Source organism: Daphnia pulicaria, chromosome 5 (genome assembly GCF_021234035.1).
Source record: "Daphnia pulicaria isolate SC F1-1A chromosome 5, SC_F0-13Bv2, whole genome shotgun sequence".
Classification (NCBI taxonomy): Eukaryota; Metazoa; Arthropoda; class Branchiopoda; order Diplostraca; family Daphniidae; genus Daphnia; species Daphnia pulicaria.
Genome location: NC_060917.1, coordinates 4101654 through 4109462, shown reverse-complemented (window position 1 = coordinate 4109462; position 7809 = coordinate 4101654). Strand labels below are relative to the sequence as shown.

At 38.9% G+C, this 7809-nt stretch overlaps 2 protein-coding genes and 1 long non-coding RNA gene across 5 annotated transcripts; 1 reads left to right on the top strand and 2 right to left on the bottom strand.

Annotated features, from left to right (window-relative positions):
• Positions 1 to 2: 2 nt before the first annotated feature.
• Positions 3 to 4358, bottom strand: LOC124340879 (armadillo segment polarity protein-like). 3 transcript variants are annotated; one of them, XM_046793632.1, is made up of 17 exons: positions 4229 to 4358; positions 3969 to 4040; positions 3763 to 3902; positions 3580 to 3700; positions 3328 to 3515; positions 3109 to 3267; positions 2869 to 3023; positions 2481 to 2782; positions 2272 to 2420; positions 1980 to 2189; positions 1784 to 1916; positions 1601 to 1722; positions 1372 to 1542; positions 1162 to 1312; positions 947 to 1098; positions 535 to 631; positions 3 to 398 (listed from the first exon to the last, which is right to left on the bottom strand). In XM_046793632.1, the coding sequence occupies exons 2-17, from the start codon at positions 4000 to 4002 to the stop codon at positions 130 to 132; spliced, it is 2553 nt and encodes an 850-aa protein (XP_046649588.1). In that variant the 5' UTR covers positions 4003 to 4040; positions 4229 to 4358; the 3' UTR covers positions 3 to 129. The 3 variants fall into 3 exon arrangements, with proteins under 3 accessions (XP_046649588.1, XP_046649589.1, XP_046649590.1); XM_046793633.1 differs by having other exon boundaries at positions 3118 to 3267; XM_046793634.1 differs by lacking the exon at positions 535 to 631 and having other exon boundaries at positions 188 to 398.
• Positions 4359 to 4550: 192 nt separating this feature from the next.
• Positions 4551 to 4985, top strand: LOC124341530. The gene is made up of 2 exons (XR_006918423.1): positions 4551 to 4685; positions 4752 to 4985. It is a non-coding gene; the product is annotated as an uncharacterized LOC124341530 (long non-coding RNA).
• A 382-nt stretch (positions 4986 to 5367) lies between these two features.
• On the bottom strand, positions 5368 to 7612 carry LOC124341082 (cysteine desulfurase, mitochondrial-like). The gene is made up of 10 exons (XM_046794008.1): positions 7358 to 7612; positions 7221 to 7291; positions 7035 to 7151; positions 6825 to 6962; positions 6549 to 6741; positions 6351 to 6485; positions 6113 to 6270; positions 5886 to 6051; positions 5630 to 5825; positions 5368 to 5519 (listed from the first exon to the last, which is right to left on the bottom strand). Exons 1-10 carry the CDS (start codon positions 7521 to 7523, stop codon positions 5456 to 5458), a joined length of 1404 nt encoding a protein of 467 aa, XP_046649964.1. The 5' UTR covers positions 7524 to 7612; the 3' UTR covers positions 5368 to 5455.
• Positions 7613 to 7809: the final 197 nt, after the last annotated feature.

Genomic DNA, 7809 nt, shown 5'->3' with positions numbered 1-7809 from the left:
GGAGCAAGGACGACCTGCGATACTGTCAGTGCAATAAGGGGAGAGAGGAGCATCGTGGTGGATATGCAAGAAGGAGTTTTGTAGTGCTTAAATCTTTCGACTTTTGCTTTGCGTTTGGGTGCAACCACTTTAAAGGTCGGTATCATACCAAGCGGCCTGGGCATCGTGGGGCGGTTGGGGAGGTGTGGCCTGACCCATGTGGTTCAGAGGATCGAAATCCAAATCAGAACCCATGTGATCTACCGGGGCGTAGTTGTTGGATTGAATGGGAAGACCCATTGAATGCCCCATATTCATCCCCATGCCCATGGTCGGAGATGTGGCAGAAGGTGGTGGGCCGCCATGGTGTGAACCGAGCTCCAATCCTTGCATCGATTCTACGGGTAGGGCGTCATATCCTATTTGAAAATAACAAAAAAGAAAAAACCACCACAAAATTACAATATCCGAAGTCGAAGCAAATAAAAATCCTCAACTGACTGTCTTCATCAATCACGGATGTAAATATGTATACAGTAACCACTAAAATTGTACCTTGACGATAAGACCTGCCTCCATCTTGGTTGGAGTGGACACTGGGTGGGCCTTGCCCATAAGGACCTTCATAAGGCTGGTCAGGTGCAAGAATATCCTGCTTGCCGGCCGATCAAGTGAACAAAAAATGTAAATAAAATAAAAACGTTGGATTGGAACAAATAATAAAACAGCGGGTGATAAAAGACTGGCAAATGGAAAAGGCAATAAAAAAGCGTTTGGGGATGCATGCAAGTTTTCATGCAAAACAAAAAGGAAAAAAAAAAAAAGTCATTCCAGGAGGCATGCGAATTAGTGCCTCACCTTGGTTTAGTTGTCGGTTAGTTCGGATTAAACTTTTGGAAGACAGAATGGGTGGGATGATGTAAGTTAAAGATTAGTATAGGGTTATTAGGGGAGAATGCAATCAAACCTGAAGATCGGGAGGCATCAAAGGCAGATCTCCATTCCACAAATGATGGTCTTCGCGGAACAAGGAATTGGTCAGCTCCATAGATAGCCTCTTCTTATAATCTTGGGGCTTGTCTTCAGACATGCGGAAAAGTACGGCAGCCGCATACGTTGCTGTTCAAAGTACACTTTTAGAAAAAAGTCTATATCTCTTTCACTGGCACAATAATAGCTTACCAACACCCTCATTGCGAGAATGAAGTAGTTCTGTCAGAGGAGCAGTTGCACCCTCCTGTTCGATCATGTCGGCTCCTTCCTTATCAGAGGCCAGCTCGCACAGTACGCCGGCAGCAACACGTTGAATATTTTCTATCTCGTTGTACAACAACTACAATGACATTAAAAGTTAATATATATTGATTGCAAGTTTGAAACACGTTTTCTTACCTGGACAAAAATAGGGATAACACTCAAGCCACGAATAACAGCCCGGTTATGGGACTCGCGAGCTAAAATATGGAGGGCGCCTACAGCACCTTCGACAATTTCTTCCATCCTTACTCCGTCGGCGTACGATCCTTGTGGCTGACCGCTGCCTGAGCTGACAACCGACGAGCGCTAAACACAATCATATTATTTAGAAAATTAAAAAATGTGAAACCTAAAACAAACGTACTCGTTGGATGTCTTGGAAAGCACGGATCAACAGCTGCACCAAACGAGTAATGACTCCTTGTTCTCGCAGCGGAGCGTGGTTTGCAGGGCATAGAGCCAGATTACGAACCAACCCGATCAGAGCTAAACAAAAATGGTAATTATGAGACATTTTAAAAGACAAACTTGCTATAATGATACATACCCTTGATGAGTGGCCAACGAGATGGGGGTTGCAATAAACGGACAATGACGGGCAGTCCACCACTAAGACGAACAGCATTTTGAGCCATTTCAGCTTCAGCGTGACGTGATGTCATGTGACGCAGAGCACATATCTGTAATTAATGTATTTTGTAAGAACCAACACGTTTGTCATTTTAAAAAGATGAATATATTACGGCAGGTTCGGTGATTTCTTCACGATCGCCAGCATGAATAATGGTGCGAACCAGCGCTTCGATACCACCGACTTGACACACAACAGTCTTGTTGCGTTGGTTGTTGCAAGTCAAGTTAGAGAGAATTCCGGCAGCGCAAGTGATTACGTTAACATCACTAGAACCTAACAACTGAACAAGTCCTTGAAGCAGGGTTTCTAAACCTTCTTGCTGTAAGAGAAAAATAAAGGTATAAGCATTGTCCTTAAGATAGGAGCAGAACATAAAATAATTTTTTAAAGAAGATAATCACCTGCTTGGTCGCAGCATCGGAAAGATTGCGGCAGGTCCATAAACAGTTCTGAACTAGGCGATGACTTTGGTGGCCCAAGTGCATTGCCAACGCTTGCATACCTCCAGCTTCAACAATAGCTGGTTTGTTGCTAGAACAGACCGACAGCACTGGGAGAAAATTTTTAAAATAAATCACGTACATTAAACATTACGGTTTTTATAAATTACCTTTCAAAACTCGTGAAGTGGTCCACAGCAGCTTTTCGTAAGTATATGACCGAAGAATTCGAACAAGTTCCATCGGCCCCTGTGAAGCTAAAATGATCAACTTGGATTCTTGATTGCCATACGCCAGAATTTGAAGACAATCAGTAACGATTGCCAAGAATTTGACATTGTTGCGCTGAAGGAGAGCAACCATCTTCTGTAAACCACCCGCCAAACGAACGGCCATTTTTGAGCCTTCTTGATGGAGCAGCAAGTTGTGCAGCGTCGTGATAGCATAAAAAAGAACGGATTCCACGGGCGAGCTTTTTGAGAAGACAAAAAATAAAAATAAGTAACGTTTGAAGAAAGCCGTCAGTTTGGACACATGAAGGATGAGACGGGACAATACCTTAACAGCTTCACCAAAGCTGGAATTCCCCCAGATTTAAAAATAGCCAACAATCCTTGGCGGTGATGGGATAGGTTGTGCAGGGTACCAACGGCACCTTTGGTGGTTTCCAGGTCATTGCTATTGGACAGTGCTCGAACGAGAGCCGCAATCATCTACGATCAAACGGATATGCATTATGAACTTGGAAAATAATTTCAAAAGAAGTGTAACACAGAGTAATAATAAAATCATAGAAACTTTGGTTGCCTGTGGGCTATTCATGATAGCATGGCGGGACGCTTCCTTCTTGGACAACTGGTGAACCATCATGGCAGCATGAGATACGACAACTTGATCTTCATCGTTCAACAACTTGATCAGTTCGGGAATAGCTCTTGTAGCTAGATCAGCATCATCCTACCAACCCAAATATTATTACTTTAAGCAGTTCAAAATATTTAATTTCAGCAATAATACCTGATAGTTGATCAAATTAACAACGGCATGTTTCAACATTTGCGACGGTTCGGCTAAACGCTGAACAGCAGTTGGCTGTGTGGTATCAAACTGAGTAGATGGAATTTCCATTCCTTCATCCAGTGTCTCTGGAAACATGGCAGCACGAATACGCTGGGAGCGAGTCTGGTTTAACTGAGCATTCATGTCTGTAACAAAGTATTTGATTAAAACATATACCACAATAAGAATAAAAAATATTTTATTGTTTACCTTCAACTTGGTCTTGAGTATAACCAGCTGAATAGCCACTTGATCCACCCATGTTAAGCATGACTCCTCCTTCAGAAGTATCCATATCATCATCACCACCTCTTCCAGAGAGTGATGGGGCCTAAGAAGTAAACATTTAGTTTGAAAGGTTACCTTCACTCGCACAATTCACTCAATATTTACCTGAGTGGTTGCCCCACTTTGGATTCCTGAATCTCCTACATATCCAGGTTGCCCAACTCCTTGCCACATCAATGTATGTTCCTTAACGCTGGGCATAGGAAGATCAGCAGGGCTATTGCTAACATATTGCCCATGTGACACTATACATACAAAATAAAGAGTTATAACTGATTTAATGAAAAATTGTAATTTTAAAAAGCTCATACTTGGCCTCCCTTGTGCCTGCATCTGATAACTCATGATGCGGCTATGTATCGACGACTTTGCGACGAGATAACCTTAAATAAAGAAACGAGGGTAAGAACCAGGGCTAACAAAGTGTCGCAACTATGATGAAGTAAACTGCGTGTTTGACTGTCACTTGAGATTTCAGACACAGTAAAAAGCCATTCAAAAGTCGAGAAAATTGTTGTTTGCTTTCGAAAAACATTTTAAGTGTAATTTTAAACAATTTAAAGTCACATACCTTTGGAATTTCGATTTGGTGACAAGAGATTAACAGAGCCACACCTGCCACAATCCGAAAACAAGGACCTGCTTCGTTCTGAAGTACTGACGCGTCTAAAAAGCCCCTAAAGATGGCGGCCATCAGCTTGAAACGGAACTATTTTTTTGGCGTTTTCTGTTTTTCTATGGTAAACCAATAAAACCAAAAACATTTAAATATAGCTTGAAATTACGTATTTAATGTGTTTTATTCCAAAACTAAAAAATAATAAAACAAATACTTGTGGAAAAGAAAGTCCAATAGTATTTTAGAATATTTTTTAAAATTTCTAGCGTAGGAATACATAGCTAGTTTCCCCTGCCCGTTTGTCCAGACGGAAGGAGTGGGAGGGGAATAAAAAAAAGTTTAAAGTTCGGAATGACTCACAAATACCATTGAACAAATGATAAAAAAAAGTGCATTGCTTCTCAAGCAGGTTTTTAACCTCTTCCTTTTTTAATTACCTAGATACAGCTATGTAATAAATAGGTTTTCATTTCAGGGGTAGGGAGCCGTGGATTGCTGTCGATTGGCTAAAGAATAAATCGCCGCAATATAAAATTTCGGTTTTTGTACTTTTTTCCCGATATGCAGCAATGAAAAAAACAAAAGTTCGCTTGCTCGCTTATATATTAACTTCTTCACCTTTTCCAAACTTTAAATGAAATTCATGTAATGACTTCAAGTATAATGTCAAGTAAAAGTGCCCCATAAATAACATACAAAGAGTGTGAAAGGAATCAAAAGTCTTTGTTACCATGCACACCTGCTTTTTTTGTGCTAAGAACTACTTCAAACTTTTTTAACCCAAAGAGCTTTGACGGAAACTTAGTCGTTTGGCATTGTCAAAAATATCAACTGGTTTATTGAACAAAAAACGGACATTTAAGGCTGTAAAATTTCTCTGCAGGATGTGCCTTTTTTTTTTTTAATCTATTCTAGATCTACGATCTAGTCCTTCGATACTTTATATTGACTTATTATTGCACCAATGGTACCGATAGTTAATAAATTTCCCGGCGCTTTTGACTGTTAAAAGTCCAAAGTAACTTGTAACTTTACGATACCATGATTCTGCAACAATCGTCTTAAAAGATATTAAAGGTAATTGATAAACACTATTTTCAGTGTATATTTTGAAATCATTTTCTTTACAAGGCTGAATTTATACAGCAACATCTTCAGTTTTGTTTGTGAATGGAAAGATTAGTGCTGCGTCCACTTGATACTTTTCAAATCAATCCCTTCTTGGACCATTTCCCAAAGAGGACTAAAAGGAGAAAAAACATATTTAACATTTTTAGCAGAAATGAAGGAAGTTATTTGTCGGGGAATTCCAAACCCAGGTTACGGTTCGACTTCTTCGAATTCGGTATTTACCTCATTTCCCGAAGTTTGGTGACTTGATGAATACACTTTTGTGCGGTGTAATCAACCTCAGCTTCGGTGGTGAATCGCCCAATTCCAAATCGAATAGAAGAATGCGCCAAATCTTCTTCAGCGCCAATGGCCCGCAAAACATATGAAGGTTCCAGCGATGCTGAGGTGCAAGCACTTCCGCTTGATAGTGCCACGTCTTATGTAATAAAAAAAATAGTTAAAAAGAAAGGTAGTGGAAGTTGCCTTTAAAGTTTACCTTTCAGGGCCATCAAAAGACTTTCTCCCTCGACGTAGGCGAAAGAAAGGTTAACACAACCTGGGTAGGAGTGTTCGGGATCTCCATTTCGTATGACGTGTGTTAAACCATGGCTAATCTGATCGATCAAGCGTTGGGATAGTTTACTGATTCTGGCGTGATCATACTAAGAGACAATTTGGATCAATTTAGTGATACGTAGATACTACTACGCCATGAACTAAAACCTTAAGTTCTTGTTGAGCTATTTCACATGCTGCGCCAATGCCGACTGTCAGCGAAGTAGGAACTGTTCCACTACGTATCCCTCGTTCCTGACCACCTCCGCTTTGCAGAGCTTCAATCCTAACCCGTGGTCGGCGTCTCACGTAAAGAGCACCAACACCTTTTGTTCAAGTAACGAGCGATGGAAAAAAAAGTCAATTACATTGGAATAATAATAATCAAATAAATTGTAATTGATACCTTTAGGACCATAGATCTTATGTCCACTTATGGACATTAAATCAATTGACATTGATTCGACATCAATCGGAATTTTACCTACAGCTTGAGCTGCATCACAGTGGAAAAACACTTTAGCTTTTCGACACATAGCACCTAATGTTCAGAAAAATTTATGAATAGAAAAATAGACTCTACAATGTTTAAACATTTTCAAACCAATTTCTGCTAATGGCTGTTTAACTCCAATTTCATTATTGACACTCATTATTGAAACCAAGACAGTTGTAGGCCTGATTGCATTTTGAAGACTATTTAAGTCAATTAAGCCACTAGGAAGAACAGGAAGATAAGTTACTTCAAACCCTTCCCCCTCGAGAACACGACAGGAATCGAGAACACATTTATGTTCCTGAAAATCATCACAAAACCAAAATTTTTTTACTCAATACCATAAGGAAAAAAATAATGGTTATTTCATGTAATAGATCTTACTGTCTGTGTAGTGATTATATGATTCTTTTTCATTTTGTAAAATCTTGCAACACCTTTAATTGCTATGTTGTTACTCTCTGTAGCACCTGATGTGAAAATAATTTCTTTTGGATCTGCATTTATAAGCTTGGCAACTTGCTGAAATAGTATTTAAACAAACTTTAATTTTATGAGTATTCTTAATTGTAAAACATTTTCTTGTAAATCAACCTCACGAGCTACTTCAACTGCCTTCTCACTTTCCCATCCATACGAGTGAGTTCTTGAATGAGGGTTGCCATAATAATTTGTCATGTAAGGTAGCATTGCATCTAATACCCTTGGATCCTAAAGTCAAATGGAGTAAATACATTTACATTCAAGAATGATACATTTTTGTTCATAGACTATACTTACAACTGGAGTTGTGGCTTGAGCATCCAAATACAGTGGTCTCCCTTCACCTTCAAATTTACTGAAATCTTTGTCTATAATGAAGTTGAGATCACATATTAGCAAATAATTGATCATTAAGTGGAGTTATTATGTCTTACCCTTGATACCTGTCAGTGTACTGTATTTTCTTGATAGGGCAATGCATTTTGAAATAGGGAATTTTAATATATTTCGATGAAATGTCTTCTCTGTTAGCAAACTTTCTGCTTTTAAAGAAAATTGACATACAATCCAACGGTTTGATTTCGAAAAGTTACGAAACATTTTAAAAACTTCAACAAATAAATTTTAGACTCGCAGAAGTGCAGAACCGTACAAGTCAAGTCGTATTTTGGTTATTGGTTGGTTATGAAACACATGGATTGCCTAAGGCTAGTAAAAAGCGGCGTTGGACCTTTGGAAATAATAGAATCAAATATATTGTTTATTCTTTAAAAATTGACATTTTAGCAATTAATTATACTTTAAGTAAATTAAAATTTTTTTTTTGTTTGTTTTTCGTTGTATAATAATATCTGGATTCTGAGTTCTGAGTAGCGAAGCTGACAAT

Coding starts and splice junctions, on each gene's coding strand:
- LOC124340879 (XM_046793632.1), bottom strand. CDS start 4,002: ATGAGTTATCAGATGCAGGCACAAGGGAGGCCAA. Junction 1,099..1,161: donor TTCTCGCAATGAGGGTGTTG/GTAAGCTATTAT, acceptor TACTTTGAACAG/CAACGTATGCGGCTGCCGTA. Junction 399..534: donor AGGCAGGTCTTATCGTCAAG/GTACAATTTTAG, acceptor ATTTTCAAATAG/GATATGACGCCCTACCCGTA.
- LOC124341082 (XM_046794008.1), bottom strand. CDS start 7,523: ATGTTTCGTAACTTTTCGAAATCAAACCGTTGGATTGTATGTCAATTT. Junction 7,152..7,220: donor CTCAAGCCACAACTCCAGTT/GTAAGTATAGTC, acceptor ATTTGACTTTAG/GATCCAAGGGTATTAGATGC. Junction 5,826..5,885: donor TCTTTTGATGGCCCTGAAAG/GTAAACTTTAAA, acceptor TTATTACATAAG/ACGTGGCACTATCAAGCGGA.